At 37.1% G+C, this 19,749-nt stretch overlaps 1 protein-coding gene across 2 annotated transcripts in view; it reads left to right on the plus strand.

Moving 5' to 3' along the window:
• The window catches only part of Rab3gap2 (RAB3 GTPase activating non-catalytic protein subunit 2), a 75,922-nt gene that overhangs the window by 37,292 nt on the left and 18,881 nt on the right, over positions 1-19,749 (plus strand). Inside the window, exons 14-24 of one of the 2 annotated variants that reach the window (XM_048356550.1) lie at positions 867-1,083; positions 1,608-1,751; positions 1,980-2,062; positions 2,626-2,690; positions 6,092-6,182; positions 7,912-8,039; positions 11,696-11,909; positions 12,249-12,346; positions 15,053-15,158; positions 16,203-16,363; positions 17,760-17,988. In XM_048356550.1, the coding sequence (XP_048212507.1) occupies positions 867-1,083; positions 1,608-1,751; positions 1,980-2,062; positions 2,626-2,690; positions 6,092-6,182; positions 7,912-8,039; positions 11,696-11,909; positions 12,249-12,346; positions 15,053-15,158; positions 16,203-16,363; positions 17,760-17,988 (1,536 nt within the window). The remainder of the gene's footprint in view (positions 1-866; positions 1,084-1,607; positions 1,752-1,979; positions 2,063-2,625; positions 2,691-6,091; positions 6,183-7,911; positions 8,040-11,695; positions 11,910-12,248; positions 12,347-15,052; positions 15,159-16,202; positions 16,364-17,759; positions 17,989-19,749) is intronic. The other variant, XM_048356551.1, reaches the window with a different exon arrangement.

Below are 19,749 nucleotides of genomic sequence, written 5' to 3' on the forward strand. Positions count from 1 at the left end.
ATCTTTTATGTTTATGTGACATTTGATTTTTCTTAATTGGTATATTCGTTAAGTTTGGTCACCTCATACTTTTATTACTTCTTTGTTATGCACTTTCTTTTAGTTCTCACTATCATTTCAGTGTCTGAAATCCATTCCTTGACCCTTCGCCATCCATTTTCCTCACAAAGCTACTCTTGAGGAAGAGGTTCTCCTGAGCCTATAATGCCTTTCAGGTTTAAGAGAGTAAATAGGCAAATTCTATCCTCACCGACTTGACTTAGTTATACTGTGTGCTTACATCCTGCCACTTAGTTTACCAGTAACTGTACCAGTGAGTTTCATTCAGGTGCAGACATAACAGACCCAAGTGTAGGACTAACATGGCCTTACCATGAAATCCTCAGACCTAGTCTCCCTCCATAAAGCTATCCTACTCGTGATTCTATCATATTACTCACCTTTGCATTTTGGGAAGGAAGGAAGAATAGTATATGCTCATATTTAACTCTGTTTTTATTTGGAAGCCACACTTAGTGATCTTTCCAGAATTTTTTAAAAAGAAGTAATCTTTCAAAGAGAGGGAAGGAAGGGAATAGGACCAGGGACTAGTTTGGGGGAAATGTCTCAGAAAGCTTCAATGATACCCAATATTTCTTTCTAAAGAAAAATTATCTGAAGTTAATATAGATGACAAAATATTAAAGTTTGGTCAGTTTCTGTGACAGATTATTATAAGTATTATCCTTTCTGTTGAAGATATTTTGTAATAAAGGTGATATACTTCTATTAGCTTTTCTAATTTTCTACTTTAAATTTTCCAGTGCTTCAAGAGGCTACCCCTAAGCTGAGGGTAACTAATTAGCGTCTCTTTTCCTGTGTCTCAGGGTACCGAGATGCACAGATTGGATGGATTCAAATTGTAGAGGACCTCCATGAAAGAGTACCAGAGAAGGTGGATTTTTCTCCCTTTGGAAATACTCAGGGTCCCAGTCGAGTAGCTCAGTTCCTTGTGATTTATGCACCAAGAAGGGGAATTTTAGAAGTCTGGAGTACGCAGCAGGGACCTAGAGTAGGAGCTTTCAACGTGGGTAAGCACTGCAGGTAAGCAGCAACCTCTGGAATTTTGCTGATTGTGAAAAGAAATACAGGGTTGCTTTTATTAAAGTAAAGCTTTTTATTAAAGCAACTTAAAGATTGCAAGTTGCTGGAGAATTGTAATTATTTTATATAGGTTTTCCTGTGAGTACATGATGTGTAATTAGTTAGTAACAAAGAAATAGTACTAAAAATGCCATGATGCAGTTGAATGAAAGGTAGCTTGACTTAGCTATTTATCCCCTACTTCAGCAGCAAAGACTCAAAAGGAAAGTTTCCTTCATGCTCTCTTAGTGATGTGTGCCATTGAAAGATAGGCCTGGTTTTCTTTATTTTGTTCTCTGGATCCTTTTAAGGTCAATTGGTTCTCTTAGGTGAGACATGCTTTTTACTGGCTTTTGGTATTAATATTCATTTGCTAATGCTCCTGAGTTGATGATGGCGTGGTGTCTCCTGGCTATTATAAAAGTACCTTTGGGCATGTCTCCTTTTTCTAATATTTTTACCATTGTGGTATATGATTTCCTTAGGCTACTGTATCCTGGCTATAAAATAATGGGTTTAAACAATGTTACCAGTCAGAGTTGGCAGCCACAGACCTACCAGATCTGCCTTGTTGACCCTGTGTCTGCAAGTGTGAAAACAGTGAATGTTCCTTTCCACTTAGCTCTGAGGTAAGCTTACTGAGGTAACTTCTGATTCCCTTAGCTCACTGTGCCTTGTAATATAGTGAAGGCTTTGCCATTTCATCACTAGAGGGAACTTTATTGGTAAATAGGAACATAAAGAAAAAAAACAGTTTGATTTTATCTGACTTAGAATAGTTTCATATTCTGTAACCTGTGTGAGAGAGAGAGTGTGTGTGTGTGTGTGTATGTGTTAACCTGTGTTTATTATTGTAGTGATAAAAAGAGTGAACGAGCCAAGGACATGCACTTAGTGAAGAAACTAGCAGCTTTACTGAAAGTGAAATCTCCTGATCCAGGTAGGTAAACATCAGCGAAATAATAGAACATACTATCCTGTCATTTTCTAAATCAAGAAAAGAGGCAAACCGTGTTTACTGGTATTGGAAGTAGGAAATTCAAAGGGAATACCAAATTCGAGAGACACAGGGTAAAAAAAGAGAAATAACTACAAAAGCAATACTTGCAAAACTGTTTGGTGTAAGTGAACTGAACACCAGGGGGGAGGAGGGAAAGGGGGGGAGGGAGGGGGGCATGAGGGACAAGGCAACAAACAGTACAAGAAATGTATCCAATGCCCAACGTATGATACTGTAACCTCTCTGTACGTCAGTTTGATAATAAAAATTTGAGAAAAAAAAAAAAAAAAGAAAAGAGGCAACTTGCCTGTCATCTCCCATACTTTTTTCTTGGAGGCAGGCGGATGAAGTGTGCCATGTAGAGGATACTACAATAATAAAAGGATAATGTAAGAAAATACCAGTAGCATTTAGAGTGACAGTACACATGTGCTTATTTTCTCTCAGAGAAATATTTTGCTGCAATAAAAAGTGAAAATTCTACTTTGATTTTCTCTTTCTAGATATGATAGAAACAGAAATAAAGGAATTAATTCTTGATATTAAGTACCCTGCAACCAAAAAACAAGTAAGTGAACTTTCCCACCAAGTGGCTATTACCCATCATTTCTAAGAACACCTTTATTGTCCTATTTCTCTCCACACATAACAAGCTTAAAATTCCCTGTTATTTTGTTTTCTTATAACTTCATTCGTTATACTATACACAAGTGCTCATGTTTTATACGTACATAGACATACACACACATACACTCACATTCTCTCTCTGGTACGTAACATGTTTAAATTAAAGACTAATAATATACACAAGGTGTTATTCCTTAGGAAATAGAATGTTGTAAGGAACTCTGAAGAACCTTGGGCAACCCTTTTCAGCCATTATCTCCCTCTGCATCCTTAAGATCACCTAATTCAGAATTCGTTTTTCTCTACTAATTACATTACTTCTAACACTCTTGGTATATTTTCTGCCTTTTTGAGCTGTATAAATCCACATATACTTTGTGTCTTCTTCTTAAACATTTCTGTGAATGATCTGTGTGATATATGGAGCTATACTATAGTTGAAATGATAGCGTTCATTCACTTCCTGTGCCATATGAACTCACTCTATCACTCTAAGTTGTTTATTCACTTTCCTCTCTCCATAAACATGTAGGTCATTTCTGATATTGCTATTCAGACAATAATGCCATGTTCATTCTTGTACATATTTCCTAGAACACATCTGCATGTGTTTTTCCTGAGTATTTAGCTAGGAATGGAATTGCCTGGTGTTTGTTACCTTTGTCCAGGCTGGATTATAATATTGTAATCAGCTGTGACTTTTACTCCCACTCCTCTCCACACCCCTCACAAGGCTGCTCGTGTGTTGATTTCATAACTTGTTAGGTGACATTTCAACCCCATGGAGCTCCTTTAACTTCTACTCTACCTTTTGTTTTACATTGCTGTGGCTGGAACTCAGGGCTTCTCTCATGCTAGGCAACTGCTCTACCACTGAGATATACCACCAGCTCTGTCTGCTGTTAACTTTTAGACTACTATTTTCTATTTATTTTGTATACATTAATCATAATTCTCCAAGTGTTTTTTTTAGTTCTTTTATATCTTCAAGTGGGAACCTTACCAAATACTTAATTTTCAATTGTCATAGCATTTATGATAATGCTATTATAACATAGAAGGAAATAAATCAGTGGGTTTTTTTTCTTCTTATTCCCTTAACACAGCCAATTAATGGTTCTACTCAGTATGTAGATTCCCCTCTCCCCCCATTAACCAGTTTCTCCTACAGACTTTCCAATTGCATAGGTGGGTGTCCTCCAATTCAGTTCAGTTCTGACATCTACCTGGAGAGAGTGTCAGATTTCAGGATGAGGACTAGCTCCCATAAGATTAACCCCACTTTAGTCACCAGTCACAAGTAGCAGGTTGTCTGACTATGATCTCCTGTTTGGGTTTGATTAACTTGCTACAGAACTCACAGATATCAGGGCAATTCTTATGTTGACCCACATATCATAAAGGATGTTACAAAGGATTTATGGTGATCAGCCAGAGAGAAGAGATGCATTAGGCAAGGCAGGTAGGAGGGGTGGAGAGCTTCCTGTTCTCTCTAGGCTGGTTATGCCAAGCATCTCTGTGTGTTCAGCTATTTGCAGCTCTCCAAACCCTGCCCTGTCAGGTATTTATGGAAGTTTCATTACTTAAGCATGATTGATTACACCCTTGACTGTTAGCCATCAGCCCTACCTACCTTTAGCAAACCAGATAAAGGGTGGGGTTAAAGGTTCTAATTCTATAATCACATGGGTGGCATGATAACTAGTTCCCATCCTGAAACTGTCCAGGAGTCCACTTGGTAAAACCCAGGATCAATTCCAAATGTTAAAACAGAAGCATCTGTGCCTGCATGGGTTTTAGGAAGTGGAGCAGAGACTGAACATTAGAGGAAAAAAAGATGCTTTTAAGCAACCTGTTGCTGAGGAACTTAAAGGGGGTTAGGAGCTGTGTGTCACAGCCTGAAGCTAGAGATCAAAGGTTTATTCTTATTTTATAGCTACATGCACAGGAGAATTTAGGGAAGAATTATTTTATTGCAGTTATTTTTTCAAAGATTATTTTCCAGTACCACCAAAACAAAAAAGTACCTTATTGTCTCATTGTAAAATGATTTTCCATTACACAGGCTGCTAATTGGCTTTCATGTTTCTCAGGGTAAAATTTCAATCATTAAAGGTGATACTAATTACAAGTTGGGCATCTAGAGAAAAGCTGGGAGGGAATCTAGAGTAGAGACTCATAACCCCAGTAATTTTTCCTAATGCATTTGTTATTCTTACATCATGAAACAACAAAATTGGGGAACTTTAGCCTAGTACAAATTGTCTTCTTGGGTTCTCCTTGGGTTCATCTTTAAAAAGACAACTATACTCCTGAATCATTTATGAAAGTGTGGATTTTATTTAAAATTTTGAAAAACCCAATAACAAAATTGTTGTCTTAGAAAAATTAGAGGAAAGGAAAAATTTTTGCTAAAGAACTTAGATGATTCAGGGAAACTCTTAACTCTTTACTGACTTACCATACAGGAAGTTACAAAGGATTTCTGGTGAACAGCCAGAAGGATACCCAGAAAGTAAGCCAAAAACTCACTTGTGTAATTGTTGACAGATTATGTTTGTCCTGAGTTCTTTAGGTTGCTTTATTTCTTCCAGGTAGTTAGTACTTTGTCAAAGGCCACCCTCTAAGCCAACTTCTCTCCCACAAATACAGAACTTACTGTGTTACATGATCTGATTCCTGCTTCAATGCCACATTTTAGTCTGTCTGCTTTTAAGTTATTTAGTCTCATCAGTTATAATTCAATTTAATGTGAAAGGGTAGATGTGAACTTTAACTCTTGTCTAGTTGCTATGTTGGACATGAGAAGAAAGTTTGGGGCTTCTAAATGAAGACTTAAGTACCAAGAGTGGGTTGGGAGTAGTGAGAGGTAGGCAGGTTAGGCTGTATATTACAGCTAGCCAGCATGACCTGTAGATTCAGCCTGCCTTGCACATAAGTACTAAGTAAGCTGTAAGTTGTCAGCTTTTATTATTGGCATGACAATCACCTCTGCTTTTCATTTATTCCTGGGGAGGGCTCATTCACACTTCTTATTGATAAATAGCTTTGTCTGTTTCTATTTTGTCTCTTCCACTTTGTTAAATATTAGTTCTCTTCTAGTGTATCATTCTCATTCTGGACTTTTCGTCATCGTACCACTTTATTTCATGTGATTTAAAGCTGATTTATATTGCTTACTGCTCAACTTTAATGCATTTTTGTCCTCTGCTATATAGATTAAAACATCTTAAATATGAAATTACTTTTGAAATATAGGGAAGATTAAGGCGTTAATATAAAATACTAAAAAATGAACTGTTGGCTTATAGGTACTAGTATTGCTCAATGTCTTTCTTCTAGGCTTTGGAAAGCATTTTGGCAAGTGAACGTTTACCTTTCTCCTGTCTTAAAAACATCACTGAGACTTTAATGGACACTTTAAAAAATCAAGGTAATAGTTTGTACTGATGAAGGTAATAGCTTCACTTCAAATTTTATGTCTTTATAGCTTATAGCATCATTTTAATATAGACATATATGATGAAATTGGTTACTATGTATATATGAACTAGATTTGTATCTATAAACCTATTCATGTATCTATAAATCTACTTAATATAAGCCTATTTATATATGTGTATGTGTATATACACACACACACACACACACACACACATATAAAAACATACCTTTAGTCTTTGGGGTCTTGTTAATACCTATATATGCAGTTGATGTTCACTTAAAGCTGTTTCTGAATATATTACTATTTCTTGTTGGAAATACTTTAATATGCATCCCACAGTTGTGAGAAAAGCTATCTATATAGACTGATGAATAATGTTGGAGAACATTGTGAAAGCCTTGGCAGTAGAAAACTCAACCATTGTTATGCAAACAGTGGCTGCTTCCATTGTCTTTTGCTTTAAATTGTGGGATAAGGGTGATTCCATACATGTACTATCAAGTAATCTCATTCTGACTGAACTAATGATCAAAAATACTCCAAGTCATTGTTCTGTTAGTGTTTAGTATCCATGTTGTCCTCTCTTTCTTTCATAAGCAGAGCTCGTCCCACCCAAATCCAAATTGTAGGATTCAATGTACTGATTTAGTCATAATTTTTTGGTTGTCATGTTAACTACACAAAATCACCTTACATTTAATTATGTCTAGGCCATAGTGACTTTAAATATCATTACATGTTCTTTCTGGACTTGATACTTCTAATTTTGAGACCACTTTTTTTATTACTTTTTCCAGTAGATACGTAAAGCTGGCTTTTAGTCAACATACAGCTTGTTAGGAACAACCTCTTTTAAGAGGCACTCTATCCTAATAAAGCCTCCTCTCCCGCAAAGACTTCAATAAAATATCAAAATTTATTAAATGAAAAATTACTTTGCACAGGGTTGGGAGTTAGACAAAGCTATAAAATGATCACAATTTCAAATTCTACCTGTACATGAGAATCTTAACTATTTCTAGTTTTATATGCTACTTTTTGCTATCATTGTAAGAACTCGGACAGTTTCCCATATTACTGGGTCCTAAATAAGATTTCTTGGAGGTTTTTTTACTGTCTGCCTTTTCACAGAACAAGTATTTGTTTTAAATTAGATAAAATATTTAAATTATTATACAGAAACATTTTTTATTTAGTTTCACTATGGAGCTCAGGCTAATCTGGAACTTACTGTATAAACCAGGCTGACCTCAAACTCATGATTCATCTGCCTTGTCCTCTCAACAGCTAGGATTATAAATGGATAATACCATACCTGGTCAAAAATTATTTTGTAGAATGTATTTCGTCAGCAATAATGTTGGACAAAATTAAACCTAATTAAGGGAGGATTTTAAGTAAAATTTTACTTTCAGTCTCTTTTTCAGCCTTACTAGATTACATTTGTTACAGCATGCAGTTTCAGGTTGAATTTTATTGTCTTTGACCATTGTGATAATAAGAGTTAGGCAGCTTTGTATTTGCATAGGCTCCAGGTGTGAGCGTAATGGACAGCATAGAAGTTATGGGTGATAGGGATATTGGCAAAGATGTTTCCAGATTACTTAAGTATTACACAAAGACATTTCTACTCTTTTTTTTTCTTTCTTTTTCCCACTACTATTAGAGCAGGTCATTTCATTTTAATCTTTTTAATATTTTTTTCTTCTACTTTTAGAGCTTGAGTCTGTGGATGAAGGATTGTTCCAGTTTTGTGCCAATAAACTGAAATTACTACATCTTTATGAATCCGTCAGTCAATTAAATTCTCTTGATTTTCATTCAGACACGCCATTTTCTGATAATGTGAGTAATTCTAAATCTTAGAATTATAGCTATATAACCTTTATAGTTATAATTATATAGATAAAATTATATCTATTTTAATATATAGCATATGTATATTCTATATCTTAGAATCTTAGTGATCTCTTTGGTTATTCCTAATCTTTGAAGTTTTTAGGAAACAAGTAGGAAATGGAGGTTTTTCTCTCCTTGCACTGATTACAGGTATACTTTCTGTATCAGGCCTCCTGATGGCTCTCTATACCTTGTTGCTAAATTTATATATTTACATAAGACCATCAAATTTTATTATTTTATGTTAATTCAGCTTTCCTACGCTACTCACTTGCTTTTGTTTCTTTTTTTTCCTCTACATATTTTTAAGGTGGGGTGTGTGTGTGTGTGTGTGTGTGTGTGTGTGTGTGTGTGTATTTTTAAGGTGGTGTGTGTGTGTTTTTAAGGTGGTGTGTATGTGTGTGTGTGTGTGTGTGTGCTCGCGCATGTACGCGCGAGCACATGTCTAATAGTATTGGAATTGGAACTCTGGGCCTTGTACTTCAAAAGCAGCCCCTCTACCACTTGATCCATGCTCCCATCTCTTTTTTGTTTTAGCTAATTTTTTAGATAGAGTCTTGAGTTTTTTGCCTGGGGCCATACTAGGTGACAGTCCTCCTAGTTAAGCTTTCCTGTGCAGCAGGGATTGCAGGTGAATCCCACCACTCCCAGCTTGTTTGTTGAGATAGGTTCTTACTTTCTCTCTGCCTCGGCTACACTCAAACCAGTCCTTCAGATCACTGCCTCTGAAATGACAGTGATTACAACGGTGTATCACCAGGCCCAGCCCTTTAAACTGATGATATTTTTTAATACAATAACTTGAAAAAAGTTTCCAATGAAAATATGTTCAGTTTAATGATATGACTACTATAATTTTTTAAAGATTCTGCAAGAAGTCAATTTTTCTGTTATTATAGCACATTAATGCAATTTAATCTTTTGTGTACTACATGTGAAGTACACTTTAAAACTATTCTTATATTGAAGTGTTAAAAAATTCTAACAGATGTTCTGTTTTATTGTATGAAACATAAAATAGTGACTGCTTCTTGTAGTTCTTATAACAGTGCAACTTATGGGAATTTATACAAAATTTTTACTTTTTCGTAGAGAACTTAACTTGTTCTTCATAAAGTACAGAGTCAGTAGTTACCTGTCTCCTCAGATAACTGAGTTCTGCTGGACAGGTTGCCAGGTCTTGTGCCTTTTCTTCTTATCCAAGGAAGAACTTAAATGATTTTAGTGATTAGTCAAGTCACTTATAATGCTTGATAAAAAAATTTTTCTGGTATATTTAAAAGTTAATTGAGGTTTAATGTGTTGACTTTTTAGTTTAAAAATACATATGAGCCAGGCATTGGCAGGAAAGTGTGATGCCCTTATCTCCAATTAGCCATCAAAAAGCTGGAAATGCAGCTGCGGTTCATATAGTAGAGTGCTCGCTTTGCTCACAACAATTCAGGGACAGTGTCCAAGTACTGAATTCAGGCCCTAGGACTGGCACAGGGAAAAACACACACACACATACACACACAATTTTTTTCATTTTTATTTATTTATTTATTTTTCTTTTTTTATATATTTTTATTATCAAACTGAATTACAGAGAGGTTACAGTTTCATACATTAGGCATTGGATACATTTCTTGTACTGTTTGTTACCTCATCCCTCATTCCCCACTTCCCCTCTCCCTTTCCCTCCCCCCCCATGAGTTGTTCAGTTGGTCAGTTCATTTTCACCAAACAGTTTGTAAGTATTGCTTTTGTAGTTGTTTGTCTTTTTTTACCCTGTGTCTCTCGATTTTGGTATTCCCTTCCAATTTCCTGGTTCTAATACCAGTATACCCGGTTTCCAATATACTCAGATAAGATACAGAGATAGTGTAGGTACAACCACAGGAAGGTGATACAAGAAGATCATCAATAATAGAGGCTACAGTTACATATGGCACGTTGAAAGTAGTTACAACTGTGATATAACAATCGTTTCCATAACATGGAGTTCATTTCACTTAGCATTATCTTATGTGTTCATAAGGGTATAGCTATTGGGCTCCTGTGATCCTCTGCTGTGACTTGCCTAAACCTGTGCTAATTATTCCCTATAAGGGAGACCATATAGTCCATGTTTCTTTGGGTCTGGCTCACTTCACTTAGTATAATTTTTTCAAGTCTTTCCATTCCCTTACAAATGGGGCAATGTCATTCTTTCTGATAGAGGCATAAAATTCCATTCACACACAATTTTTTAAAGCAGAGAAATTAGTGGTTTTTCTCCTTGGAATCAAATTTAGATGGATTTCATGTAGTAATTTGACAATAGTGTCACCCATATTAGTGTTCTGTGGTTGCTATTATAAATAATGACAACTGTTTTCCAGAATCTTTTTTTTATCTCCACTGTAGTGTAAGTTTAAGCTACAGGAAGGTTCAAGTTGTTTAAGAAATATCTACAAAATTTCCCCAACAGTTCTTAGGTTTTTTTTAAATGATTAATCATAAGATCCAAACCCTCTTGCATATGCACTAGCAGATGAAGTTAAGTGGTCAGGTGTGGTAGACCTAGACCATTTAGTTAGGATGAGCCCTGATCATAACTGGGTAACACAGTATGCCTCCATCTTGATAAAACAAAACAAACCCTACTACAACAAATATAAATCAAATGCATTCATTGATAATCCTCTGTAGAATTAACCTCTACTTGGCTAATTCAATATATACACCATTACAGACTCGCATTCCCACAACAGACCCCATAGGATGTGAGATATGAAAAAACTCATTTTGTATATTGTTACTTGCTATTTTTAAAGCACTCATTCAGAATTAAAATCATTTTTCCTATAGAAATCTTTGTTTGGATCCTTCAAAAACATCTAACCAGTTTCTAGGCTGATTATGGAACATAGGACATAGAAACTCACATGTAAATTTATTGTGTTGAACTACTGGTATACATTTGAGAGTTTATGGTTTGTATTTAAAAACAATAGCTTAATGTACCAAATCAAAAACACTTTTCTTATTCAAGGATATGGCTCTATAGCCAGGTATGATGTCAGATACTTGGTCCCTAGTTCTTGGGTAGCTGAGGCAGAAAGATGGAGCATTCAAACCAGCCTAGGCTACAGGACAAGACCTGAAGATTGCTTTATGTTGCATGCAAAAAAGAAAGATTTGCTTGCTATGACCAACTTCTGTGATTTCCACTAAAATGATAGTACTCTCAGGAACTGTTTCTTTACACATGGTACATACAAATAGTTTTGAAAGATTGGCATGTTTTATCTGTGACTTTCAAATCTTTGGAACCATGAGAGCCACCTAGAGGACTTACAGTTGATACAATGAGAACTATTTTCCCATGGTTTTTATTTTATACTGTCAATCTTGTTTAATATGTAAAGCATTTAAGTTCAATTTGTTCGTCAGTTTTCTTAGAATGACAAGAGTTACAGCTGATATCCCTTAGAGTTTCTCTTTTTCTGCATACTTGATGATAACATGTTTAATAAAACAATCATCTTTTGCTTGCAGTCTTGAATTTCAGTTCAGATAATGGGGCTTACAGAAAGAGACCTAGTCTTCTGTGAACTTTTATTTCTTTATTTTTTAAGGATTTGGCTGTGTTGCTAAGGCTTGATGAAAAAGAACTACATAAGCTCCAGACACTGTTAGACAAATATAAGCAAGAGAACTCCAGAACTTCTGTTCGATTTTCCGATGATAAGGATGGTGTGTTGCCTGTAAAGACATTTCTTGAATATTTAGAATATGAGAAGGATGTGCTCAACATAAAGAAGATCAGTGAGGAGGAATATGTGGCTTTAGGTAGGTGAAGTGATAAATTCCTCTTACCCTTCTTTTAGAGGAAAGCCTGGAAATATGGCAGCATCTCAGAGACCCTTTTTTAAAAAAGAAAAATTAACCAGAGAATTTAATATGTAATTTGGTTAGCAGAAGCTGGACATATGTACACTATGTCATGTTAGTGGTATTACTGAATGTGATGAAGAGACAGGGTTAAGGTATGCAATGGTTTGTTTTCAGCTATAATAAATAAAAACCATTATCTTCTCTTGTGCTAGGATTCTAGATTGCAGTTCAGGAAGAGTATTAGTCCAAATGGTAAGTTGTCACTGAGTAATGTGTTTCACTTTTGTTTACTAGGTAGTTTCTTCTTTTGGCAATGTTTGCATGGAGAAAGCTCCACCGAGGATATGTGTCACACCTTGGAGTCTGCTGGCCTTAGCCCTCAGCAGTTGTTGGTAAGGGTCTAGTGCTGGGTGCTGTCCTTCTTTACAGATGTCAGGCAGGAGAGTTTAATGTTTTCTCTTTAGCCTACTGTAGAACATACATGAAAGTCTTCTGAAAGTGAAAGAAACTTGTAATGGTCATATTTAATATAATAAGATTATTGGATTTTTGTTTGCTGTCTGTGTACTTTTTTCTTCCTTTACTTTTTTTTTTTTCTTTTGAGATAAGTCTTACACTGTGTAGTTTGGATTGACCTTGAATTTTCAATCCTGCTTCAGCCTTCCAAAAGTTGGGATTATAGGTGGGTACTGCCATGCCAGTTAGTTCCCTGTACATTGTTTCATTTTGTATTTTGCAGAGCTAAGCACCAAACTCAGGGCTTTGTACTTACAAACAAGTGCTGTTTCACTGAGCTAAATCCCCAACCCCATTTCCCTATAAATTTTAACAAGCATATTTTGTGGTTGGTATATAATAAAGTTAGAATTTGTCAGGTATGAATGTATTCATAGTGGACTTTGAACATCATTAAAAGTTGGTAATGTAGAACTGAAAATGGTATGCAAGAGATATGGCCTAGGTATGTAAAGCAGGGCCTACATTCCATCAGGCCCTGCATTCCATCCCCAGCATTTCAAGAATATATTTTTTAATTTAAAAAATTGACTAAGCTAAAAAAATTGTCTTATTTTTGAACTTTGATTATATCTTGGAGATATAATCTTCATGCTATAACAAAAGTTAAATAAAAGAATCATACAGCTAGGCATGGTTTCTTATGCTAGTAATTTCAACAGTTGAAGTATAGAGGCAAGAGCACTTAGCAAGATCCTGTCTCAAAAGCAAAGAACCATCCGGTGGGAAAACTGCAATTCTAAAATTTGTCTTTTCTGAAAACCTGCCCTACACATGCTCACACATATGCACACACTCCTCTTTCATGCTTATACCACACATTTTTATTCTGGGCAGGATTTGGACATTTTGTCTCTGTGAGGAAGGATACATGCTGCTGTCATTTTATTATGTAACTGTTGTGAAATAACACATTGGAAGAAATGTTGGATTAGTGGTTGCCAAAGGTTAGGTGTGAGTGAGGAAGGAGATGGTTGTGAGTCTGAAGGGGAAATGGAGTCTGGATGGCTTGGTGTCTTCAGTGTAATGAGGATTATTCCAGACTACCCATATAATCAAGTTGTACAGACGTACACATACAAATTAATGCATATATATACATGTAACTGGTGGGATCTGAATGAGTTCTGTGGATTTTACCAGTGTAAAATCTTGATTTTTGATCTTGGATGAGATAGTAACATTAAGAAAGACTTCCCTGTGCATTTATTTCTTCTTTTCATCAAGTGAATCTATAATCATTTCATAGTAAAAAGTTACAAAGAAAGGAGTTCCAAGTTAAGATATTTAAATAAGTTAAGTGTAGACTAGTTTATACTGTTTCAGGAGTCTGAGGTCTGAGGATCCTGGTTCAGGAAAATCTGTGAAACTCTTATCTCCAGAACCACCAGGAAACCAGAAGTGGTGCTGTGGCTTAAAGTGGTAGAGTGCTAGCCTTGAGCAAAAGAGCTCAGGGACAGCACACAGGCTCTGAGTTCAAACTCCATGACTGACCAAAGAAAAAGTATTTATATGGGGTAAGGTAGAAAAGGGATACAAGGGGAAAAACATGCAAGGGAAGTTTTAAATGGGAGAAACAATGACTTCTCCTGGTGGGGGGAGAGAATATGGTTTTATATATGTAAAAATTAAAGTCATACAAAAATTTATGTGTGCACATTTGTATATACATATATCCAAGCAAAGTTTTAAAGGAAGACAAGATAGCTGTGTGAGAGCCAAGCAGACTGAGGTTCACATTATGGTTCTAACTTGCTCAGTATGTAGTGTTGGTGAGCTAGGAACTGGTTTCACCATTTCTGAGATCTGTATGTCCACCCCTGCCAAAGAGGTTGTTATGCTCAGATGTGGTGCTATGTATGTCAAGTATATCTTCTCTACCTCCTTAGTTTTTGAAAATTATTTTAAGTAACACATTTAAACACACTGCCAACCTTTTATTTTAGTATTTTTCTTATGTGAAGGTGTTGTGAGGCACAGTGCTTACACCTGCAATTCCATGCCATTAAACTTCTCATTATCCCACAGTTCTCTACAGACAAACTTCATCAACTTAAGAATGCAAACCTAAATAGCTAAAACTGGTTCAAATACATTTAAAAGTTACTCCTTTTGCATTATGATTTTTTTGTGAAATGTATTTTCATAACTCACTACTGCTTTTAAAATGCGAGTTTGCTCGTTTTCCCTGCTTGTTCCCTGCTATCATGTCCCTATCATGTATATGGGAAGGGCGAAGAAAGATCCACAGCTCCAGGTTTACTCTGTCCCCTGTGGAAACCTACAGCTGAGTTGCACCTCAGTAATCCACAGTGAATCCACACACAGCAGTGTCCTCCCGAGTAACATGTTCCTTACTAGACAGTACATAAGCTAAAGGAGAGACAGCGACGTGCTGCAGAATCTTGTGGTTGGCAGACAGAGAGCTTTGTTCTGACTCTCCCACTATCTGTCTGTAGACCCAACTAAGACAGAAAAGGCTGCCTTGTCCTTATGTATGTGTGTGTTGTCCTGCACAGCGTGAGATCTTGTCTGCATTGACAATGCCTTTTGACTGAACAAGATTTTAAATTTGATTTCAGTCCCTGCTCCTCAATGTGTGGCTTTCCAAGGAAAAAGATATTTTGGATAAACCCCAGTCTGTCTGCTGTCTTCATACAATGCTGTCCCTCCTGAGCAAGATGAAAGGTAGGGTGCTGCTGCACATGTAGGTCCATGCTCTCAGGATCTGATTTACTGTTCTTGGAAATACCACAAGAACAAGGAAGGAGGAGAGTTTCTTTTAACAAAAAAACAACATAGTATCAAAACATTTCAACATAAAGCGGACAGCTGTGCCTTTAAACTGTAATCCTAGCTACTTAGCCTGAGATCTGAGGATCTCAGTTCAATGCCAGCCCAGGGAAGAAAGTTCATGAGACTCTGATCTCTGATTAACAGCTGGAAAGTGGAGCTGTGGCTCAAGCAATAGAGTACTATCCTTAAGCCAAAAAGCTCAGACACGGTGCAAAGGTGCTGAGTTCAAGTCTAGGACCAGCGCACATATGCAAAACTTCATTGTAGAGTTTTTTAAAACATAGATTAATAGGGAGTTTGTAATATATCAAGTGTTTAAGTTTGAAAATTAGTCTGTCCTTAAAAGATATAACCTAATACAAATGATACATTTTCTATTTCAGTAAGGCAAACTCAGTAGTCTTTGGTAGAGAAAATATTTTGCTTATTTCTGATGGAATTGTCAAAACAACAATCTATTAAAATGTTCAACAATAGGGGCTGGGGATATGGCCTAGTGGCAATAGTGCTTGCCTTGTATACATGAGGCCCTGGGTTCAATTCTCCAGCACCACATATACAGAAAACGGCCAGAAGTGGTGCTGTGGCTCAAGTGGCAGAGTGCTAGCCTTGAGCAAAAAAAAAGAAGCCAGGGACAGTGCCCAGGCCCTGAGTCCAAGCCCCAGGACTGGCAAAAAAAAAAAAAAAAATGTTCAACAATAGTTTTTAGTAATGATGAAAATAGGAATTTAACACTGATTCAGGAACATGATGACTTAAATTTGGATATAAATGTTTCAAATACAATAAATTACAAGGTTTATTTTCCATTATGTTCAGAACCAGCAGGTGTATCTGTGGGGAATTTAGTTTTAAATAGGAAAAATTAGACAAGTAAAAAAAGAAAAAACTTGGCAAGGTGCAATTTTACTTTCTGTTTCCCTCTCCGCCCCCTAGTGGCCATTGATGACACCTGGGACTCCCAGTCTGTGTCCCCCTGGTGGCAGCAGATGCGTGTGGCCTGCGTTCAGTCTGAGAACAATGGAGCTGCTCTGCTGTCTGCTCATGTTGGACATTCTGTGGCTGCGCAAATATCAAACAACATGATAGAGAAAAAAGTAAGTGGGCAAAGTTTGGCTTTGCTCCAACCCTATCCAGTCAGCTAAAGGGATGCTTTTCCCCTCCTGGGAATATATTGCCTTTGCTGTTAAGGGGTATCAAGAATTTGAAATGTTGACAATAAAATTATAACTAAAAAAAAAAAAGAGTTTGAAATGTGTGCCCAGCAGAGTCTTACTTGTTCAAAGTATTTTGAGGGGGAGAAGAAGGTGTTGATTTTTATTTATTTATTCATTCATTCTTTCATTTATTTTGCCAGTCCTGGGGCTTGAACTCAGGGCCTGAGCACTGTCCCTGGCTTCCTTTTGCTCAAGGGTAGCACTCTGCCACTTAAGCCACAGTGCCACTTCTGGCTTTTTCTATATATGTGGTACTGAGGAATCGAACCCAGGGCTTCATGTATGCGAGGCAGGCACTCTACCACTAGGACATATTCCCAGCTCCTGTTGATTTTTGCCGAGTGAGTCCCTAAAACTGAATCTCTCAGCTTCAGCTTCCCCATTTAAAAGAGGTCAAGGTTTGGTTCTGTTACTTCTCAGGTTTATTCTAAAGTACTCTGTCATCACTCTTTCACTTCTTATTAACCTCACCTTAAACAACTCAAGTAGGAATTTCCTACTTACCTTTGGCTCTGGGGGTTTTCCTCAACTTTTGAGGACTTAAATTTCTATTACAACAACACTCATCTAACATGTTTCATATTTCATAATGGATCAATAGGGGTTTTTATTTGTCATTCTATGATGATGTTACATTGATCTGAAGAGACACCTAAAAAGACCTGAGATTCACTTAACATTGTCAGTCTTGTAATTTTGGGCTAAATTTAATATTGCTAGTTTGACATGTTTTATAATGATGAAAGAAAGAAATTCCAGATATTTTTCTTAAGTTTGCCAGTGCGTTCTGAAGAAATGTCAGTATCCTGACTGGGGATGATTGAAAAAGCTGACCCAGCAAGGTACTAGTGGCTCAAGTCTGTAATCCTAACTACTCGGGAGCCTGAGATCTGCAGGTCATGGTTCTAAGCCAGCCCAGGCAGGAAAGTCCATGAGACTCCTATCTCCAGTAAACTATTCAGAAAAAAAAAAAAGAGAGAAGTGGCGCTGTGGCTCAAATGGTAGAGTGCTAGCCCTGAGCAAAAAGAGGATCAGGGTAGTGTCTGGAGCCTACGTTAGGCCCCAGGACCAGCAAAAAAAAGGAAAAAGAAAATAAAAATCTGGCCCTTGCCAAAGAAGGCCTGGAAAACTTTGTGGTTGAACTGGGTCATTACTTCTGGACCCCTTGTAAATGCCCCTTCTCTCATTCAATGAGGCAGAACAGCCTTTGTGTGTTGCCTTGATTGGCCGTGCTTTCCCCTTAGGAGCAGAGGATCACTTTAATGTTTTCTCTTAATTTTCCCAGACAGCTTTGAGTGCTGATACTGAGGCCCTCACTGATTCCTGGGAGGCTCTTTCTCTTGACACTGAATACTGGAAACTTCTGCTGAAACAGCTGGAGGATTGTCTGCTACTTCAGACTCTGCTTCACACCAAGGGTAGCCCTCGAACCTCCAAAGTGTCATCACTGCAAGCTGAGCCACTTCCCAGACTGTCTGTTAAAAAACTGCTAGAAGGAGGAAGAGGTAAGCAGAAGTTTATTTCAGCATTTGCAACGGTGTCTTTTTGTTCTTGATCTCTACAAAACTTCATTCTGCTTTTCTTTCTTTTTTTGTAATCTTTTTATTTTCTTAAATATTTTCTTTTTGTCACATACTAATCCTACACATGGATGGGGTATAGTGTGACATTTTAATATATGTATATATATGTATGCAGCCTGCCATGAACAGATCCATGTGATTGGCATTTCTTTATGTTAGGGACAAAGTCCTCTGTTTTAAAGTATAATTAATTGTTGTTACCCTACTGTGCGTGGAGCAGTAAAGGTTATTCCTCCTATCCTCCTGCACCCCTTCTGCCTATCCTTCTCCCCCTCGCCTCAACACACACACATCTCAGCCTCTACTGACCACTCTCATACACTACTTCTGTAAGATCACCTTTGTAGCTTCCTGTGTAAGTTGAGGACCTATGGCTCTTGTCTTCTTCTATATCACTTCTACCCTGGCAGAGACACTATGGTTCCTGAGCTTAGATTGTGCAGGATCATAGGCATTATTCAATGCCAGTCTTCTTTGGGTGCTAGTAACTTTTTTTGTCAGCTCTGTTAGCCATTTGATACCAGGATGCCTGTTTGCTCATTGTTTTTCTTTTTAATTGGGTGTTTTAAAGTATCATTAGCTATATTTAAGTCATAGGTTGTCTTAAGAAATTTGATGGGTAGGGCTTTCCCAGAATCACCTCTATGAGAGTTTTCAAAGTGCGCATTTCTAATTGCACTTGCTGATGTCCAGTTATGCTGTGAACTTCCAACTCTACCAACTCAAAAATGGACTGAGCATGTGTGTATTTTCTGTCTATTCTGAGACTGCTTTTGTCTTGGTGTTGTGTTGCTAAAATCACTTACTCTGTAAAGAAAAGGCAGCCTACTTTATAAGTAAAAGAGGTTTATTTTGGCTGACGGTTCTGGAGGTATAGTGTATTGGATGACATCTTGGGTAATGGTCTTCTTGTTGACAGAGTACCAGAGGTGTGGAACATCACAGGTCATGTGACAAGAATGCATGTGTATATGTGTCTTGTTTTCTCTCTTCCCCCTACTGGGGCTTAACAGGGTCTTGAGCTAGCTAGGTAGGTGTTCTGCAGGCCCCCAGTCCTATTTCCTCATTCTTTATTAAACTTGTGATCATTTTTTCTCTTTTGAACAATACGAGGACTTGAACTCAGGGCTTGAACTTGCCAGGCTCACGCTGTCCTGTTTTAGGGTCTAGCTTTCCTCCTGGGCCCACACTTGAGCTTGATCGGCCTATTTTAGGCTTCCTGTCATAGCTGAGGTAACAAGTATGCACTAACATGTGCAACTTCCTTCCATGAACATAGAGTCAAGCAGACATTTTGTTTTTATCCTCCTGTCCTCACCTTCCCACAGGATCATTATAGGTATAAGCCACTGTTGTCTGTATGACAGTTTAATTGTAAGCTCATTATACTTATGCACCGTCTATTGGAAGTATAGGAACACCATTTTATCACTAACCTAAAAAATAAATAAGTAAAAGATTTATTTCTAGAATAAAAATTGTCAAATAATTTAGAAGCCTCACATAAGAAATTAAATCACCCAGCATATACTACTACTTCCATTTGTGACTTTGAGTTTTCTATAAAGCACTCTTTGTGCAAAGTTTTTGGGCTTTTGTCTTGTTTTTGTTGTTGTTTGAGAGGTGATTTTTGTTTTAGCTGTGTGTTTGTGTGTGTGCACACATGTGCGTGCATGCCAGTCC

The sequence above is a fragment of the Perognathus longimembris genome, chromosome 11 (genome assembly GCF_023159225.1).
Source record: "Perognathus longimembris pacificus isolate PPM17 chromosome 11, ASM2315922v1, whole genome shotgun sequence".
NCBI lineage: Eukaryota > Metazoa > Chordata > Mammalia > Rodentia > Heteromyidae > Perognathus > Perognathus longimembris.